This window comes from Leuresthes tenuis, unplaced genomic scaffold (assembly GCF_036924035.1).
Source record: "Leuresthes tenuis unplaced genomic scaffold, fLeuTen1.0.hap1 SCAF_16, whole genome shotgun sequence".
Taxonomy (NCBI): Eukaryota; Metazoa; Chordata; class Actinopteri; order Atheriniformes; family Atherinopsidae; genus Leuresthes; species Leuresthes tenuis.
Window position 1 is genome coordinate 33017855 of NW_027325370.1, and position 21796 is coordinate 33039650.

Sequence of the window (21796 nt, forward strand, 5' to 3'; positions counted from 1 at the left end):
GACATGTACAAAATATCATGATCCATTGAGCTGCTGTTGAGATATTTCAACCTAAAGCAAAGTGACGATCCACCAAGTGACACTGGCTGAGAAAAACCAATGCTGGTTGTAATCTGTGTCTGCTGCAGTTCATCCTGGTCATATGAAGACTAGGATTTTTTTTTACTTTGTTTCTTAATTTTATTGTTGTCTATCTTGCAATTCTTATACTAATTTTGCTATTTTTCTGTGATGGGTTGCTGGAGTCTGAATTTCACTGCGGGAACCTTCCAAAGGGATCAATAAAGTTTATCTGAATCTGATCTGAATCTATGATTCCAAGCACAAGCTTCATTCAGTTCAGTCCTTTACCTTTCAGTATATTCGCTGCTTCACACGTCCTAATTCTGTCATGTTGACGTTTACTAGATTACCTTATAAATATACATTATCTTCAAGCATTCTTCTGGGTGCAACATTTCAGTACACATTTAGAACAAAAGTGAGAAATATGCAGTTGCTTATGTTCAATATTCACATTTCCAAGAGAGGAAAATGATCATGAGATCAGGTGCCCAATTGTGCAAAACCTACTTTAAAAAATTCCTACACACAAGTCAACTGAGAGTCTTCCTCATATACTTATGTTCTGAAAGACAGAGATGAAATGAGAATGTAAGAAGGAACACAACTTATTCAGCAACATCTCCCAGAGGAATCAAACTGAAGACTTGAGCAAAAGAAAATTATTCTGGTGTTTGTTTCTCAACTGAAGGATGGAGGCTTTTCTCCTGCATCAGTAACAAATAGGGTTCAAGAGAGCTTTTGTTGTGATGGATTACTAAGTAGGGAGACACTGCGGAGACACTGCCACAGTCTCTGTCCGTCTCTTACACACAGAAACTGAGCCACAGAATGAACGACAGCAGCAGGAGGATGACAAAAGTCTGACAGCTCCTAGAGAGAGAGAGAAGATTATGTTGGGACATGGAGAGAAATGAAGCACAGAAAAAGAGTGACAGGCTGACTTGTGGCAGACATACTTAAACACATTTATTTACTGAAATAGTTTCCTCATTAAATTGCTGCTGTGTTTCACTGATGCCACCAATGTCAGGCTGCAGGTGGCATTCCACCTCAATGCAAGTTTTGACATATGAAGGGAAGTTCTCAGGCCAAGGCACAGCTTCATTCAAAATATCATAAAGTCAAGTTCAGTTAACCAACTAGTTTTAGGAGCTGCCAGCCACAATCATTAGGAGCAAATGTTTGCTCAGTTGCCATGAAGTTAACCCAGTCTTTGGCCAAAGCACTGACATTATAAACACACACACACACAAACTCACGCACGCACACGCGCACCGTTACCACTTAACGTAATTCACGACGCTGAAGTTGGCTTCCGATTCGCCAGCCTCTGATTAGAAGTCTGGGTACAGTGGTTTTAGATCTGTACCTAGTCGAATGTGGTCTTTGTATAAAATAAAAACGGTGAAATCTCCCCTGTAGCATTTTCATTTTCAATAAAAGTTACACAGATACAATAGTACGTGCCAGGCAAAGCTGATGTCTTACCTAAAATGTATAAAAGGTTTTTACATCAAGAAGTTAAACAGAAAAACAGTCAAACGGTGGACAAACAGTCGCACTGCACCATAAATTTATTTCCCCTTAACTTTCCCCTTAAGTGCCGAATCAGAGGCTGACGAATCGGAAGCCAACTTCAGCGTCGTACCAAACGTTATACTTGGGTCAAATGATCTGAATCAACCACAATCAAACTAAAACCACATGTTTGTTAGTGATGACCTTATGACAGATGGCAAAAAGAAAATAAAAATAAGAATAATTTACACTAAAACGACAAAAGGTTAAACAACGAGAAAAGAAAAAACGGACTGAAGGGGAGTTTAAAAAAGGAGGAGAAACGAAAGGGACATCCATGGGAAAGAAAAATTGAAGGAAACACGAGGGGAGTGGTGACTACATCACAAACGTAGACTTTACATCCATTAAATTCATGTCATTATTTGCTTTAGCTGAGCCAATGATGACCGGTTTAACATTCAAACACTGAGGAACTGGCGCCCTTCATCAGCTGGGGCCAGGCTACAGAGGGAGGGAGTGGGGGAGGGAGGAGGACAGCAGATTTAGTAGGACTAGGTGCCTGGTGGAGCGACACAGAGAGAAGGGAGAAAGGACGGGCCCCCTGACGCTCTGCTCTCGAGGATTTAACTGAACTCCCCTTCCTCATTCAGTCTTCTGTGTTACACTTTACTCTTAATTCTCCCTGCGAATGCTTATCTACCACATAATCGAGCGGTAGACCTCTTTACACCCAGTTTGATTCATCCCTGAAACTAGAAACTATCGGACGGACAGGTGGAGATGATGGCGAACGGACCGGCGTCGGCCGGCGCTGCTCTCTCATGCAGTCGGGCGGCGCGGCTGCTGTGGCTGTTGTTTGGGACCTGCTCCAACTTTGTGTGGTCCCAGGAGCTGCCGAGCATCGGGCTGAACGGCTACAGCCTGCACCCGCCCTACTTTAACCTGGCAGAAGGCACGAAGATCACCGCCACGGCGACCTGCGGGGAGGACGAGACCGGCAGGAACGTGCACGACCTGTACTGCAAGCTGGTCGGAGGCCCGGTGTCAGGAGACCCGAGCCAGACCATCCAGGTGAGCAAAACGCTTTTTAAAGATAAATGAAGTTGGGTTTATTTTAAAAAAAAAGTTCCTCAAACATCAAATAGTGACCTTTAATTCCACATTAGCCTGCAGCAGGAGTTAAAAAGTAATCCAAGTGTTTACTGCTGCTCTTTTAGATAACTCATGCATTACAACAGGCGCTTAAACATGCGCGTGCTTCACTCACATTTATACCTGCTTAATTGCAGTGATAGGCCCAAATGCTAGGTGTTACTCCTTAAACTTCCCAGCACGGTAACATTCGCACTCGGGTTCATGTCTTTAGGAACTCATCACACGTTTAGTTTGTGTTATTTGTCTACTGAGAGAACATGACAATGACTACCATTTTAACCCTCACTTTTTATGGTAAGCCTCTAAAATTAATTTAAAAGTCACCATAATTGCTCTCTTTTCTTAACTGCAAAGTGAACTTTTCTCCTAAAAAATGCCAGCCCGCTCATTGAGGACAGAGAGTTGAACAGGGGGGGTCAGCAGTGTGCATGAATGTCCAGCTGCTGTGCCAAGTTGTTATTTCATGCACTGCTTCTTTTCTAGGACCTTTTAGGACTTGGCAGCGTTTTACATGGGCCACTTATATAAAGGCAGCATTTGACAACACAGCAGTCCTGCCTCTTTTTGGGTTTCATGCTTCACATTTGTTTTACTGAAGAGCTTTGATGTGATGATGAGTTTGTGAGGCAGTAAACAACCGTCACTGAGTCCATTGTGAACTGTAAGCCTCCTGGTATGAGTTGTTAACACACAAAAGATTGTTGCTGTTTCATGAGTTAACCATTAAAGCAACCCTCTGGGCGATGATAGAAAAGCTTATTGCCTCCTCTCTGCGTCTTTTTCACTTTTCACCTGTTCCTTACATTCCTCGCAGTGACTGACCCGTGTCCTCCAATCCGACCAGGTTTATGTGCTCTTTTGCTGGGAGATTATTAAGGCTTGAGTGCTGCTTCCCCCTCTGGTTTATAGCACTTTGTCTGTTTTTTTTTTCCAATCAAGAAAGGCATCAAGCTAAAGTCTCAAAGGTTGAGGTAGAGTCTGAGAAGTTGTTTGACAGGGCGGAAAAACGTACCTGAAAGTTGTCTTCTTTGTTAAAGGGGGGTTTTTTAGAAACAGCTATTCTGAGAATTCCATACAGAAAACACAGCATGCAGACTGAAACAGAAGGGAGAAAAAGTCAGACTGCAGAGTAATTGGCTTGAATTACGCTGCAGATATAACCTGAGGGATTTGGGTGCCTTACTGCAGGTTTGATCTCAGCGATATTTTGCCCTCTTTAGGCAAAACCGAGGGTTAGGTGGAATTTCCTTTTCTCTGATCTGCCTGCTCATAGCAATTTGGGAGAAGTGGTGATATTGCTGCATAATTGGATCCCAAAATCTCCTAAATGAACTTGAGATGTTGGATCATTGACTCAAAGAATGGTGCATTATGTGTTCGGGATAAGAGGTTTACCCCACTAAGCTGGGTTGTTGTGGCTTGGTTCACTGCACCCACTGAACATCTCTCAGATCTTGATTTAACAGCAAGATGTGAGTGTTTTTATTAATTAAAAAACAGCAGGAGGAGGACTAAGATGGAATGTGCTGTGCACATGCACGTGTATTATCCGTGCTGTGAACACAAATCTGTTTACACAATGATACTGTGGGAACCATCCACAGTTGGTCAGTGCTGACATCACCATGTTGACTGTAGGGATGGTATTAATTAATAAGATTATGATTAGTAGGTTTGACACTTTTATCCAAAGCGACTTACAGGTAAGCAGAGAGGGTAAGGGGGCCTTGCCTAAGGACCCCTACTGGAGGTAGTACCTTTTATGCAGGGGATTTGAACCCAGATCTCTCACATGAAAGGTGGCAATCTTACCACTACACTATTATATACTATATATTTAATAGTTCTGTCAATAGGTGAAATGAGCATGCAACAATTGTGTTCTGGTACTGCAGAAAATGCGTTTTTTTTATTCACTTACTTGGTTTCATGGAAGGGTAGTTCAGAAATCAAGCTCTGTTGTAATTTTTCAGGTAGAATCATGCTGCCAAAACGTTTTTTAAAAATGTGTTCATGTATGTAGCCAAAACCTAATCAAAGTAAACTAAACTAACAATAAAAAAAGGATCACTCAGGAATTACACCGTGGCCATGCAGTGCAACCTGTTTCCATTCCCTCAGGCCCCCTTTTTTTGTCTTTATGCTCTTGTTGTGTCCAAGTCTCAGAAGACACTTTATGTATTAGGTGTAATGGAATGTGATGAGTGGGAAAAACACTAGTATGGACCTACATAATACATAATTCTTGCTAGATAAAGTGTTACTTTGTTTCTTGTAATTTCTTTTGGAGTACTCTGAGACACTGCTACTAAATGATCATAATGATAATCAGTTCCTGTGTGTGGTTTTTGGCTGTGAGAAACTTACCTGTGTGTGTGTGTGTGTGTGTGTGTGTGTGTGTGTGTGTGTGTGTGTGTGTAACTCGCAGTATTTGGTGCTCAGTCATTGGCTAGCTTCAATTAAGTCGTAGTATAGACTGATACCTGTGGATAATAGACAAGAAGATGAAGAAAGGCACGTCTGAAGATGAGCACTCAGCAGCAGGTGTCCTGCTGTAAGAATCAGCCACTTCCAGCAGCTTGGATGATTCCAGCAACTGCAGCAACCACTGGCACACGTGTCCTGCTTTCTTACCTGCCTTCTCCTTCGCTGCCACCCAGGAAACCGTCTCTGAATGTAAAAAGTCTGATTGTTGGCTGTTCTTGTAAATGTTTGAGTACACCCTTGAAAAAGAGAAAGAACTGATAAAAATTCTCCCAAGCATTCCCAAGAATGCAACTTATATAAGCCATGGAATCCAAAATGAAATAATAGAACTGAAAAGCAAGCAGGTGTCAGAGCATATTTTGGAGGAAATAGATGACTCGTTCTACACAATCAACATGGATGGAACACGGGCTGTAAAAATATTTCTATTGTTCATCAAAACTACGCCATCAAAGAGACTGTCACACTCACTTCAGAACTGCAATAAGCTGGACTTCGCACAGAATACTCAGTCAAGTTTATGATGATGTCGCGAAGAATTGGTGGAGTTCAAACCCTCCTTCAGGGTGAGCTGGGCAGAGATATCCCATATGAGCAGGGTGACTAAAGGTTTATTCACTATCTGTAATGCCCGCTACAAGTTCACACGGAAGCAGTGGTGGATGTTACCTGTCAACAGTGCAGATTATTCTGAAATCCTTTCAGGATATATCTCAAGTGCTGATGCATGTTGAATACTCCTCAGTGTTTCCAGCTGAAACAAGGATGGAAGCGACAGGGTTGCTGAGGACTATCCAAGCCCAGCTTCAGATTTCATGCCCTTATGTTGAGTAAAATACTCTCCGTCTGTGAGCCACCCAACAGGGCACTGCAGTCAGAGGACATGGACCTCAAAACAGCTATTCAAATTCACTGCCAGAGACAATGTGCACCAAAAAGATGTTTATAGAGCTGTGGACAGAGTGCACTGGAGACATGGAGGTCACTGACACACACCAGAGCAAGAAGACACGCACTGTCAACAGGGCCATTTTTTTTGTTGGTTCCACTAAGAGGGGCCTCATAACTACTATTTTCCAAACATAACTCTGTTTGGAAAATATTACACTTTGAGATCTTTAAGGTATGATGAAACTTGATCATTAAGAGCTTTATATGTGAGGAGAAGAATTTTAAATTCTATTCTGAATTTAACTGGGAGCCAGTGAAGAGAAGCTAAAACTGGAAAGTCAGTTGCTTCATTTGAAAGCAGAGCATTTCCTAGCAAGTCCTGCTAATTGTAACTACATCCATTAATGCAGAGTTTGTTGTCACCCGACAGCTGATTCTCAAGCACGTTGACCACACCACACCTCCAGATGATGGGAAATGGACTCTTCACACTTCTCAATACTCTCAACAGTCCTGGAGGCCACACTCAGTGGGTCTACATGATGAGATGAACTTGATTATAGCTATAGTTGGGTTATGCTCCTTATCTGAGGGTAATTATCCTTGGATATATGGCGGCGAATGAATCGAATCGAATCACTGGTACAAAGCATGTCATACCCCAGTGCGATAGGTGGCGCTGTACCCATTTTAACTATTGCTAATAGAGCCACTTCTGACCTGGGCCTCAGACAGTCTGTCTATTAATTGAAATGTTTAATTGTTGGTTGATATTACAAGAGTAACTTTTCTACACCCGCTTAATCTAACTCAGGGAGCCTATCCTAGCTATCATTGGGCGAGAGTCAGGGTACACCTGGACAGGTCGCCACTCCATCACATGTCAAGATTAACTTTGCTATTCATACATTAAATGTTTCTCTACTTTTTGTCAAATCTTCTAGATTATATAAGGTGAATCGAATTTTAAGTGTGAGCATAATTTATTTTTTTGTTATCAGTAAAGGATAAATATTAGGATTATATTCTTTATTTTGGGTCTATCTTCCTTGAGTACATTGTCTTTCTGCTATGGTGATGTCAAACAAATTTGCCTGGCAATGAGTCAGAAGGATTTGAATTCCATTACAACCTTTCTAAACTGCCTACAAGAACTAAGAGGCTGGATTTTGGGAACAAAACAGTCTTGAGTGTAACGCTAGCAAGGCATGGACGGTTGTTTTGGGTTCCCCACAACAAGTCACAGAGGGCCAGTGATACCAGATCTTAATGGTCATGAACTGAGGTGTCATCTTTGTTTCAGCATTGAAATTTGTTTAATAGAAAACACTTTGTGATGGTTTTCTTTTTCATTTAGGGCAGTATAGCTAAACCGATGTCTATCCTCTTTGATTACATAAATGCAGTTATTATTGCTTATTTTGTTTCATCTGCAGCTGGTGCAGAACTCTGCTCCATGCTTCCCTCCTGGTACCAGTAAAAGACAGTGATATCACACAGACTAGATTTACTACAGGTTAAAACAATGATAAAGCCATAAGCTAGAATGTCATTGCTACAGGAGCCAGGGTGGAGTCGTCTTTTTGTTGGAAAAAGAGAAACCTGACCCAGGTTGCTTCTGGGATAAGCAGTTGTGAAAGAAAATGCATCTTTCAAAGATATTAACTGTGATTCTGAAATATTGTGCTACTGTTTGGAGTGGTCAGAGAAGAAAGGTCAAATCATCAATAGACAACATTCTGTAAAGCAAAATGCTGTCTCTAAGTACATACTGACAGAGGAACAAAAACTGAATTTCATTTGTCATTAAGAGACAAATTACTCTAGGAAACATGCCAATACGTTCTTTAATTACATTTGGAAAATATGCAACCTCTGGTGGTCATCAGAGCAACCTCATATGATGTATAAAAATGGTGTCCACAAAGTTGATGGTCACGTTGTGTAAAGGATGGGTTTTAGCCCTAACCGTATCCGTTCTTTCACTCAGACCAAGTAGTTTTGATTTCTAACTCAAAGGGATGTTGTTACCGAAACCCAATCAGGAAGTGACAAAGTTTCATTGTAACAATTGGTGTTTACGTGTACCAAGCTAATCAGCAAAATTACATCCAAGGAAAGGATGGATATGGTATAAAAAGAATGCATTCTAGCCCTAACCACGATAGATTTCTAACCCCAACCAAGTAAGTTTGATTTATAACCCTAACCAAGTAAGTTTGATTTATAACCCAAACCAAGTAATTTTGGTTTCTAAACCTAACCAAGTAATTTTGATTTCTAACCAAAACCAAGTGATTTTGATTTCTAACCAAAACCAAGTAATTTTGATTTCTAACCCAAGCCAAGTGATTTTGATTTCTAACCCAAGCCAAGTGATTTTGATTTCTAACCCAAGCCAAGTGATTTCGATTTCTAACCCAAACCAAGTGATTTTGATTTCTAACCCAAGCCAAGTCATTTTGATTTCTAACCCAAGCCAAGTCATTTTGATTTCTAACCCAAGCCAAGTGATTTTGATTTCTAACCCAAGCCAAATCATTTTGATTTCTAACCCAAGCCAAGTCATTTTGATTTCTAACCCAAGCCAAGTCATTTTGATTTCTAACCCAAGCCAAGTGATTTCGATTTCTAACCCAAGCCAAGACATTTTGATTTCTAACCCAAGCCAAGTCATTTTGATTTCTCACCCAAGCCAAGTCATTTTGATTTCGAACTCAAGCCAAGTCATTTTGATTTCTAACCCTAACAAAGTCATGCTTTTGTCTAAACTTAAACAAGCGTTTTTGTAATGTTATGTTGTAGCTGTCGTAGATGGTTTTGATGATAGATGAAGATGCATGGTTGAAAGCACTGCACATAACAGTGCCCCCCACTCCCTTACCATCAGAACTGGGTTGTAAAATGAGAAAATTGTCTGCTCTGATACGAAAATTGTCATAAGTCAACATTTTTTTCCTGCAGGTTGAGGGGTTTTTACTTGACAGAATACCATTCTGCATCACATTTAAGAGTTTAAAAAAACATTTATACTCTAGTGTGATTGAATTATGTTAAGCAATTCTGCAGAGTTCCTTTTGTTTGATTAGCTTGCCTCTATCATGTTGAGGTTATTCTCCCTCGGTGTGGAGCTCAGCAGATAGTTACTCGCTATATTCAAGGTTTTTGGTCCTCTTTGGAATTCAGTGAAATATCCAATCTTCAAAGTATGACATTCAGAAATGTGGGAAATATGTTTTAGACCTGAATCAATAAGATTAAGACAGTTTTCCGCAGTGGGAAAACTGTTACCTCAGTTATGTCTCAGTTGTGACTTTCATTTTGAAGATTTAAAGCTTGGTATAACTCTACCGCTGTTTTCTCAGGGCCAGTACTGCGACATCTGCAGCCAGGGGGACAGTGATCGTGCCCATCCCATCACCAATGCCATTGATGGGACAGAGCGTTGGTGGCAGAGCCCACCTCTATCCCGCAGTACAGAGTACAATGAGGTGAACGTCACCCTTGACCTTGGACAGGTAGGATCATTCAAATACAAACACAATAAGACACAAACTTTCTCTGTGAATGACCACAGTCTGTTTCTCCTTTCTGGTGTTTGGACTAGCTGAAATTTCTTTTATGAGCTTTGATTGAAGTAACTTTTAGCTAGAGTGCGAGTCCTTCTCATTTTTAAATGACCCTGATTCCCAACCTGGGTGTCACTTTTTGCACAATTTTTTTTCTTATTGCTTTTTACTGTTCTGTGTTCTAAGAAATAAAACGACTTGGATTCTAAAAAAGGTCTCCAGAAAACATGCAAATTTGTGACTGTCCATTGTTGTGAATACGTTCACTTCTTAAAAGTACATTATAGTTCTGAATATCACTGTATTTAACTAAAACTAAACAGTTCTAAAATGGTTTTGATTAGTCATTCATGGAGGATATGAATATTGTCGAGTACAAATAAACTTGAAAGTTATTGAACTCTCAAGGGTCTCCACCCTCTAACAATGGGAGAATCAGAGCTAGTTTCCAGGTACTGTGATTGACACTTTTCAGGACATGGGGACTTAATACATTTTAAACTCAATAAAGCTTCATGAATCTGAGACACAGCACTGTGAGAAAAAAATGACCAACTGAGCAGGATGACCTAAGGATGAGTTCAGAGTTCTCTTTTTCAACTTGTATCCCTGTATTTGTGGAATCAAGACCAAGCCTGCAGAAACAAATTGGTGCTGCCCTTGATTAATTTTCGACCATCAGGAGCAATGGTACTCTAAGTGTACTTTAAGTGGCTTCCAGAACTTAGCAGGATGATTCAAGTTTTCATTTAACACAGTAATACTATAGTCACGTTTCAAATCTCATTCTAATTTAGTATATTTTCCTCATTAAATTACAAGAAATCTTTGATGTGCAGATCTCTCCCTGCTGGTTAACCTTTTTGTGTTTGGGAGAATAGTTTTTGGACAACCTCTTCATGCTCCTGAATGTAGCTCTTTAGTACCAGGCTCTTGTGCTCAAGTGCCTTCCTCATTCATCAGTGGAGAGACTCTCACTGAATGTGCGTGTGTGTATTTGGCAGTTGTGTTTTCTGTAATAGTATTAATTTTACCCTCCCCACCTCCTTCTATTGTCTTTTTCCTCCTCTCTCTGTTTTGTTCCTTTTTTTATTTAGCCTTTCTCTCTCAAGGTTAAGGGTCACCTGTCTGTAAGTTTCTGTGCTGGTTGGCTTGTGAAGATTATTGATATCCTGTTTACTGTTTTGTATAAATGAATTAGATCAAAGAACAAAAAGTTTTTAGAGCGCAATGTGAATACTTTCAGAGCTAGATGTTGAGTCCAGCTACCTGCTTTATTATTTAACACTGGGACCTTGATGGAACACTTAATTTAACTGCAACATTTAGAAGCTTACAGTATTTTGCGCAATATAAGGCTCATCTGATTATAAAGCGCACCCTCAATTATGGGGTCCATTTCTGTACTTAACCCATACATAAGGCGCACCTGATTTTAAGGCGTACGTATTACGTAATGTTCTCTGATTGGTTTATCGCTGCCAGCACAGTAGTGTATATATTACGTCCCTGTGTCAGCGGGAAATGGTCCGACGGTCAAAGACAACATCGTCGGTTGTTTTTACACTTATAAACTGCACATCGGTCTGCATCACCATCTCAGACTGAAGAACAGTCTCACTGGGACATGGGCAGAAGCATTAATGATGACACGATTCAGTCGCTAAGTACGAGCTCGATACAATCTTCGCCCCATTCAGAGTGAATGGCTGGGATCCACCTGACTCTGGATTCACACCGAATGCAAGCGAGCGACGGAAGTGGCCAGTTGCCATTCTTTTCCAATGTACGAGAGCGAAGAGGCGCGGCAAAAGTGAACGTGGCGGTGAGCTGCGCCAAGGGAGAGCGGTGAGTGATGCAGGGGGATTAATGCCCGATGAATGCTCGCCGCGGTAAATTCAAAATGGCGGTATCCGTGACAGATTTTGGAATCCGGTGCACACATAAAACGCACACATATGTAGCGCACGGCCGGTTTTTGTGAAAATTTATGGCTTTTAGGTGCGCCTTCTGGTGCGGAAAATACGATAGTTATTGGACTCATATTTGTTGTTTTATGACTAAATCTGTTTCGTTTGTCGATACTACCACAGATTTTGTAAAGCAAAGTATCAATGGAAAGCTTTCTGAAATAGATTAGGTGACATATTCAGAGTGATCAACAAAGTGGACTTTACCGTTGATAGTCTGTTCTATCTGTGCAGACTGGATTAGATTGTAGAGTGAGTGTTGTGCTCTTAAGCTGAATCCTGTTTTTGGAGAAGTGGTACTTATTGCAAACTGAATATCTTTATTTCACACCAGTTATAAGATATCTGAAGGCATTAGTTTTGATTGTGGAAGCTGATTTTTCCCAGTTTCCCTAAGTGAATGATTAATTGATAATAACTTGATGATTGTTAGTTCTCTGGGTCTCCAGTTACTAGGTTGCAGGTCTGTCTTGAAAGAATGTAGGTGGGTAAAGGCCAGAGTTTGTGTGTCAGTGACAAGGTGCAGAGAGGGTGCTGAACACCCCACCCACCCAACCCCCAGCCCCTCCTGAATGAAAGAGAAAGAGGGAAGAGAAAGATTGGAATTTCAGTTAACCAGTCTGAACACGCAGAGGGGGAGACTTGTTGAAATACCTCTGTCTCTCTGATTCCTCTGGTTGTGACTAAAAAAGCACACTTGTGTGTGTAAATATATATATATATATATATATATATATATATGCATGTACGTTTGCGTGTATGTATACAGAAGCATTGTTATCACAGGTAAAGGAATGGGGTGATGCAAATCAACAAGGAAACCAGTAAATACAGGTTGAAGGCAAGTTTAAATAAAATTCCTTAGAAAACAGGAGGAGGGGAGGCGGGCACGGAGCGGAAGGACAGCTGGAACATGGGACAAAGAACTTTAGGTGAAGAAAAAACTGAGATGAAGGAGAAGGAGGAGGTGAGGGCACAAAAAGAGGAGGAGATGGCAGAGGTAGAGATCAGGGGATGCAAGCTTTTTTTTAGCACGCTGTCATTAGAGCATACCATAGTGGGGAATGTGTTTGTGTGTATACATGTTCTTCAGGTGAAGTCATTCCTTTTTGGGCAAAAAAAGTGTATTTTCAGAAGAAATCATTCACCACATTCAGCCTCTTGCATCAGGGCTTGTCAAACACATGGCTACATACTTTTGCGTTTTGCTGCCACTAAAAAAATATGCGGAACATATGCTTTGAAAAAAAAAAACAGAAATCAAAGTGTGCAAAGATCTGTTTTATGATGCAGTAAAACTATTTGTCCAAAATGACTTGTTTTTTACGTCTGATTCTTCGTTCTTTATTGTTTTTAACACTTTGTCCAGCTCATGCTAACAACCAACCAATCGGCTTTAGACCAGTGTGTTGAGGCATTTCAGATTGGTACGTGCTATTAGGTTTTAGAAGGAATAAACGCCAGTTTTTGTGCATCTGGTGAAATTCCCCTAATTCCCCACTCTTTCACAGAAGGACACCTGTTTGCCTCTATAAACACACCCTGAAGCTAAATGCTAAAACTTGGAGCCACCAATGTGAAATGAAACCCAAAATCCTATAAATAAAATGAAACACAAAAAAGTGCGTTCAGGACGGAGTGGAATTAGACAGCAGTTCCTTAAGAAAATGTCATGTTTGGCTCACTAATAAAAGTAACTCACCCATATCCTGAGACTCACACTCTCAGTGTTGACGTGGAGCCATTGTTCACTGTAAGAAAGGGCCCAACACCAAATTGCCCCAGATTGATTTCTTCCTGTCATGGGTATCTTTACAGCTGTGAGCGGCAGGGCGGAGATCCAAACAATTTCTGACATGATGATTCAGCTTTATGAAAAAGTTAAAAACTGATCAGCAACATTTCTGAGGCAACCTTAATGTTCCAAACTTCAACTTCCTTAAGTGAATTTGCAATTGATGAAAACAAAACTATAATGTGATAAGTCATAATGAAAACCAACACTAAGCAACGACTTTTAGGGGTTTTGCTGGATAAACAGCAGTTGTTTATGTTCACAGAGCTAAATCATACAGAAAGACATCATTTCTGCCTGCCTGAAGATGAACAGAAGCAGACTGAGCTCATTCCAGTGTGTTTTGGACCTACATTTGTTCGTGTGTGTATCCTGCTGTACAGCAGACAATTCCTTAAGATTGCAAGACTTTTCCAAATAACCTGTTAGTCATTGGAAGATCTCAGAGTTGATTTTTTTCTCACATGACCTCATCAGAATCACCCTCCCAATCTTTTTCTTCTCCTTCTTCCTCTCAGTCGTGACTGTCTCCAGCCATAAAGGCTCCTCTGTGCTGTTTTTGACTGAGTAGCGCTGGTGAGAGGCAGGAAACATCTCTTGTTCAAGTGGCCCACGTTCTCTCAGAAAAATTGTCAGTTTTCTCTTGTTTTCAGTCTGTTCACCTGAAACATACTGTTAGCTATTAGAAGGGTCCTGAATCAAAAGTCTTTACACTGGCTGTGGTAATGTCACTCCTCAGAAACCTTTCCACAGAATCTTCCACAGATGCTACTGCTAGAAGCCCTTTTGCTAATAAGTTTTTTCTCTCCACTGTCACCTCGTCCACGCTCAGGACAGGGGACTGGATCGATTCAACCTGTTGTTTTCCTTAGCGAGGCTACTTTTTTTCAACTGACTCTGTATGAACTGGACCAATTCATTTGATTTGATTGGATTATGATCGAATTCCAATGCTTTGGATTTTAATTGGCTTGAATTGGATTGTATCCTTGAAGAGCCTTGCGATGCCTAACGCTAACAGCTTAGATAGTGAAGATGATGTAAAACTAAATTCTAAGGAGTCATTGCTGTTACTTTCTGAAAGATGAACATTTGTTAACTGAAACGGTTCCGTTCTGTAACTCAGACAGCCTGCAGCTGTGTGGAGAAGGCGTGTTTTCAACACAACACCGGTTCTCTCCTCCCTCCCGTTGCAACATTGAACACCATATACCGCATCTCTGAAAAAGATGTAGGTCTCCAAGTACAACTGTTTAATGACGTTAGTATACACAAAATGTTTACTCCATCAAACTACACAACAGATGTCCATGTGTTGGTGACAGCTAATGCACATAAACACACCTTATGATATGTCATCATGACATCATGACAGTGTGTCCTTAGCCAACATACAAAGATACAGAAACTAACCCATCACCGACGCCCTCTAAAAGGACGGGGTTGAGTACTTGTAATCAATGCGTGTCTGATCCTCGCCCGCTGTTTCCTATAAAGGCTAGAAGTTGTGTCACTGTTTGCTGTGTCGATGCTTCACTTTTGGCCCTTTGTCTTGCCAGTTTTCTCATGTTCAAAATGACAATAATCCCTCACTGCTGATTTTGTATTCCTTTTTCTAAAAAAGCTAAACCTTGAAAGGATTTGCTCACAGAGGTGGGTTTGGGGACTGGTCCCACCTTGCTTCCAGCATGCAGCTCTTAAAGACCTTATAAATATCCCAGCTATCCACTGTTGTTGGACTGATGGTGGCCTAACTTTAACTAGTACTTCTTTTTACATTATCAAATATAAAAAGTTTAAATGCTAATATAGAAATATGAGTTGCTCCTTCTGCCTCACTTTTAAAGAATACTATATTCCATCAGTTGTCTGAATGAACATGTTGCATAGAATCGATCATTAAGTTTTCAAAAAGTTATGTGTACAGTTTTTCTTTTTTCCCCTTTCTGTTGTGGTCTTTTCCTCAGTGATTCAGTCAACCACAACGTTTAGTCCCACATTGATCAAAAGTGGCTTTGTTCTGTTTCTCGCTTAAGATCTTTTCTTTCTTTTTTAGCTGTGGCTGTCACTTTACAACCAACAGATGCACTCATTCTTTCCCGACTTCATTCCTCCATCTTGGTATTTTTGATTGACTTATTTGTGTCACTGTCTTTCCTTCAACCTTTATCTTCTTGTTTTTGTCTTTATTTCTCTCATTCAGGGTTAAATGTTGCCCTTGTCCGCTCCCTCAAAACGCTGACTCAATGTACACATTTTTCTGTCATTCAGAATGTGTACTGGGCAGGAAAATGAGGGGGAGAATAAGTGTTGGAGACAGAAATCTGAGACTAGGAGTGATTCAATTTTGATTGCAGGGGAAAGAAGGAGGAGCAAATGATGAAGATATTTATTTTTGGTTCTGGACAACATTGATCAAGATTAGTATGATTTTGTGCCTCTGTAAGAAAATGGATCATTTTTGTATTTTTTCATACACAGAGACCTGTGACACACACGTTAAGAAATTCATTGTCTCAAGTTATCATGACTGATTTGTTCAAATAAACAAATAATACAAACTCTGATTTAATTCTTCATTGGATGATTTTAACTGATAATGATAAGTAACCGTAATAACTGCTGACCTTGATATTTCCACGGTGGTTACTACACCATGAAACTCTCACACTATTGCAGCCCTGCTCTTATATAGATCAGTGCGAGAAGATCAATGCTATTAGATCCAGCCTTTTATCTCAACAAAATGTTGATTTTAACATTTCTGAAGCATTGTTTTTACCTGAGGAAACACTGGAGAGTTTTGTCCTGGTTGATGCCAAGATGCTTAGTTGAGTTTTCACCCAACTAAACCCAATAACCTGGCTTTTAGATCCCATTCCCACATCACTTTTAAAGACATTTTATGGTTTCTTTGAGTGTGAGCTTTTAAATATTGTATATGGCTCTCTTCAGCCGGGTGTTTTCCCATCTGCCTGGAAAACTACGGTGGTGAAGTCCCTTCTGAAGAAGAGCAATTTAGATCACAAGATCCTTGATAACTACTGTCCTGTATCCAACTTACCGTTTTTAGGTAAAATTATAGAAGAAGTTGTTTTTGTCCAATTAAATTAGTTTTCAAATAAACAGAATATTTTTGAGAAACATCAGTCTGGTTTTAGGACAAACCACAGTACAGAGACAGCCCTTTTAAAGATTGTTAATGATCTCAGGTGTGACATGGACTCACAGAAGCTTTCAGTCCTGGTGCTGCTGGATCTTAGTGCAGCTTTTGATACAGTAGAGCACCACATTTTATGAAACAGACTAAGAAGTCTGGTGGGTGTCTCCGGTGCTGTTCTTAAATGGTTTTACTCCTATCTCACAGATCAACAGTTTTTCATAAGTATGGATACACGCTCTTCAAGAATTCATAAAATCAAGTGTGGGGTTCCCCAAGGTTCAATTTTAGGCCCATTGCTTTTTAATCTGTACATGTTGCCACTTGGGACACAGCATTGGTTTTCACAGCTATGCTGATGATACACAGCTTTACATCGCCTTGTGTCCTGATGACCTAGAACCAGTTAATGTTCTTTTAAACTGTATTTCAGATATAAAGTCATGGGTGGCAGTGGACTTACAGCTCAACTAGGACAAGACTGAAGTTTTAATTATTGGAGAGAGATATTTTTACCAAAACTACAAAACTTTAAATCTTCTCAATGTGTGAAAAATCTGGGTGTTCTTTTTGACTCTGAGCTGGATTTTATCCCACCTATTTGAAATGTAACAAAGACAAAGACATCTTAAAAATATTGCCAGAGTCTGCCCATTTCCTTCTCTTGCAAGCACGGAGGTGCTGATGCATGCTTTTATTTCTGGTAGAATAGATTACTGTAATGCCCTGCTCTATGGTCTTCCCAAAAACGTATTTCTTACCTACAATTACTTCAGAATTCAGTTGCACGTGTGCTGATGAGGACCAGAGGGCGGGAACACATGACACCAGTTTTAAAATCGCTGCATTGGCCCCCCATGCGTTTCAAGGTTGATTTTAAGGTTCTTTTAGTTGTTTATAAATGTCTTAATGGTCTTGGGCCTTCTTATTTATCTGACCTGCTTTAAAATTATGAGCTCTCGCAGACCCTGAGGTCCTCTGGTACAGAACTCTAAAGTTCGAACTAAAACTTATGGTGAGACGTCGTTCCACTATTATGGACCTGATCTGTGGAGCAGCCTACCGGAGAACCTCAGGGCTGCAGAGACTGTTGATGTTTTTAAAAAGAGGCTCAAGACCTACATTTTTAGTTTAGCTTACTTTTGTTTTGGTTTAGTTTACTTTTATCTATTCATCTATTATTTTAAATATTAGTGTAATTATAATATTAGTTAATTAGTTATAATATTAGTTCATTTTAATTATTTTATTATATACTTATTATATACTTATTTATCCAGTGTTTTTCTTCGTGGGGTTCTCCCACACCAGGGACTATGCCTACTTGGGGTTGTTGCTGTGGGGATCGCCCTGTTCGTTGTGGCTGGGGGATCCTGCACTGCAGCCCTGGCTGTGGTGTGGACGCCAGCCTGCCCTGATCTGGGCGGTTCCCCGTGGTGACGGCCTCTGTGGGCAGGCCATTGATGGGCTGGCTCCCGGTGTGGACAGATCCTCAAGATATCGATTCCTTACCTCAGCGTACAGCCAGATGTTATTGTTTATTGTTGTTGATGTTTCCCATGTTGGGGGGGTGTATATGTGCAGTGTGATGTTGTGTGAGTTTATGTATGTATTGATTTTATTATTGATTTTATTATATGAAGGACTTTGCACTGCTTTTTGTATAAAAAGTGCTTTAGAAATAAAATTTGATTTGATATAATACTTGAAGTGTTAGATTGTATTGTATCTTTCTTAATGTACAATACACTTTTTTCCTTGCTGTTTATCAGTTATGGGTTTTAGTGGTGATAGGATGGCCATAGGATAGGATGGGGCGGATACATGTCAAAGCGTCCTTGGGCAAGACACTGAACCCCACGTTGTCTCCCAGTGTATCACTGGGGGTATGAATGTGTGTGTGAATGATTAGAAAAAAAAAAAAAGCATGTAGTTAAGAATCTTAAGACGTGCTGTATGAATGTGTGTGAGTGGGGTAAATGCGGCATGTAGTGAAGCGCTTTGAGTGGTCAGTTAGACTAGAAAAGCGCTATACAAGTACAAGTCCATTTACCATTTACCATCTTCTGATAGCCATTACTTGCAGTAAGCAGTTGGTGAAGTTAACAGTGAAATCTTCTTTAATCCAAATATTGTCAAAGTTAATCAGTTAATCATTTGATTGCTGTTAGGACATCTGTATTATGGTGTTAAATCTAATTATCCTACACAATTTCATCCCAACCGCTGGGACAGGCTCCAGCCCCCCGCGACCCGACCAACGAATTAAGCGGGTATAGAAAATGGATGGATGGATGGATGAATTTCATCCCATTTGGTTGCTGACAGTTTCCTTAAACCCAGTACAGAAGTGCAAATGCGCTTTTATACCAAAGCTGTTCGGTGCATTTTAAATGGACCAGAGTTACTTTCCTCGGATAGTCCGCTTCTTTGGGCAGATGTGAAAGCTCATCCAAACTCTGAAATGAATGTGTTATGGATGGAGATAAAGTTACACAACTGAATAATTTAAAATAAAAAAGAAGGGATAGATGTGAGGATTAGGGAAATATTGTTGAGATAAACTAGGAAATAAACTAGGAGGAAAAAGACAGTCAAAAAGATCATGAATGGGGAAAAAAAAAGATAAGAGGATGAAGAGGGGGCGTTAGACAGGAAAGGAGAGTGTAGGAGAGATGGACTCCAGTTGGGATTGACAGAAAAAGAGAAGAAGGCATTCATATACGAGCTTTGAAATGTCAAATGCACTGCTCAGTGTGTATGTGGGTGTCTGAGTGTGTGTGTGTGTTTCATTATCAGAGCAGACGAAGCGATTATGTGATGGTGCTTCCTGTCTTTGTTACTCCCGTTCAGAATTTGGTTCTTGTGGGGATTTGTCTTAGTTCTCCCCATAATATCCAGAGAGAAAGCATCAGTTCTGTCCTCCTTGATAGAATACATTATATCCCAACATGTGACTTTAAAAAGTGATGTCTGACATGCTGTTTTTGTATGTGTGCGTTTGTCTGAAGTCATGCATGAAGTCTTCTAACCTCTTGATCTGTCATAGGTTTATGGTCATTTGAACTCCCTGACTTCCCCCAAAGCATGCGCATCCATAGACACAAGCTCACAAACTAATTTAAATGTACCTACTTACTTTCTTTCTGTTTTTTTCTATTGTTTTCCCTGTACACCTGCTCAACTCTGTACTAATCTTTGAACTTACCTCAATGTCAATTTCATTTTTTCTCTCAGCCCTTCATCTGCCCATTCATGATTTTAGCATTTTCCTCTCACATAACCTTTCTTCCCTCTTCTTTATATCCTCATGTCTTGTATGCCAACGCCTCATTCCATCTCACCATCTCCTCTCTCTGCAGGTTAGTGTTACCTCTGAGGCTGAAAGCTGCCCCAAAGAGAAAAAAAGACGGCAGCTTTAAAGAGTTTAAGAGTTAATTAAAAAAGTACTGTAACGAAAGCTTGCATTGGGGCAGCTCTACAACTAGCCTAATAGATCCTGCACCCCATGTAGAAAGACTTAAACTTCGTAGTGGAAGGCACGGATGCAAATCCAACTAATAAAATACTTTTCTTTCTTTTTTTCTCAAAATGTTTTGTTTTGTGGAATTTGTGGCTGAAATGACAGCATTGATTGAGACTACCTGTCAGAGCATTGCACCAGAAAACAAGCAATATATTCCAGGCCCATCTTTGTGTCATGATTCCATTACTGACAATTAGACCTGATAAGTACTTGTGACTACTGTAATTTTTTCAACCTAAGCATAAGTGCCAGTTGTATCACAACTATGTGGTTTGTTGTCCAGTGTGAAAGAGACTTGGCATCTTTTTTTTCTTCAGTCATGGTTATGTAGACTGGGCGGTCAAACTCCCCTCAGGAACCCTGCAAGCTTAAAGATCTGGTCCCCTGTTCCATGTCCTGGGTGAAAACCACACTGCTCTTCTTGAATCCAAGGTTTGACAATCATTCAGAGCCTCTCCAAACAGTCCTGGGTAGGCTGGGTAGTGTAATCCCTCATTCCAGAACACTCTCTGGACCCCTTTCTGAAAAATGGTAACCACGACCAGCCACTGTCAGCCAAGACAGCCCCACTATGTCCAGAACCTTTATCATCTCAGGGCGAATCCAGTCCACCCCTGGTGCTGGGAAGCTTTTTAACAACCTCAGCGACTTCCAAGGTGATGGCTGAGTCTTCCCCCAAGTTCTTTGACTCTGGCTTCACAAAGGAGGACATACTAGCCACACTGAGGAGAACCTCAAGGTGCTCCTCCCACCGCCCAACAATATCCTCAGTTCAGGTCAGTAGTTCTCCTTTCTGGGATGGACCCTGATTTCCCTTTCTGAGTCCTAAAATGGTTTGCCAGAACATCCTTGAGGCCAACCTAAAGTCCTTCCCCATGACTTCACCGAATTCCTCCCACACCCGAGTTTTAGCTTCACCTGCAGCCCTTTTAGCCACTCTGTACCTGTCAGCTGCTTCAGGAGAACTCAGGACAACCAAGCCAAAAGGCCTCCTTCATTAGCTTGATGCTTCCCTTCCCACTGGTGGTCGCTAGCGGGACCTCCGATTACCGCCATCACAGGCATCGACAATCTTCAGGCCACAGCGCTTGGAAGCTGCATCTGCAGTGGAGCTCCTGAACATGGCCCATTCAGATTCCATATTTCCTGGGCATGCAAGTTAAAGAGTTTAAGGACATGGGCCTCTGCCTGATGTTCCCAGTTCACCCTCAGTACTTGTTTGAGTTTACCAGGTCTGTCCGCCAGTTTCCCCCACTATCATGGGGATACTCAAACCCCTCCACCACGTTAAGGTGGCGATTCTATGAAGGGGACAGTCTCAAGTGAAAATGCTATTTTTTTTGTTTCTTTATTGTCAGTTATGTCTCTGTGTTTCCACTTGTGGCTTTCATGAATAGATCTCAGTGCTCCTTTTAGAAAAACTCAGTACAGCTATTTCTGTTCTGCATACATGGCATCTTGTGCATTGATCCCTGAAAATAAGATAAGAAATTCTTCTGGGGAACACAGATTTCAACAAACCCTCTGTGATCTGGTTCAGGCACGTTTGCTCGCTCCAACAGGCAGTGCGACCGTGACCACTCCATTCAGCTCAGTCCTATTGTCTTGCCATGTTTGCCCACCCTCACCACCTCCTTTTGATGAAGCAGTGGTCTT

At 40.8% G+C, this 21796-nt stretch overlaps 2 protein-coding genes across 2 annotated transcripts in view; both read left to right on the top strand.

Moving 5' to 3' along the window:
- LOC140272442 (cryptochrome-1-like) overlaps positions 1-7346 on the top strand; it is a 71032-nt gene extending 63686 nt beyond the window's left edge. The window contains exon 16 of the transcript XR_011907918.1: positions 7327-7346. The gene's annotated coding sequence lies outside the window, so the exon portion shown is untranslated. The remainder of the gene's footprint in view (positions 1-7326) is intronic.
- The window catches only part of lama5 (laminin, alpha 5), a 110334-nt gene continuing 90726 nt past the window's right edge, over positions 2189-21796 (top strand). The window contains exons 1-2 of the mRNA XM_072367894.1: positions 2189-2658; positions 9486-9638. Of these exons, the coding sequence (XP_072223995.1) occupies positions 2368-2658; positions 9486-9638 (444 nt within the window). The 5' untranslated portion in view covers positions 2189-2367. The remainder of the gene's footprint in view (positions 2659-9485; positions 9639-21796) is intronic.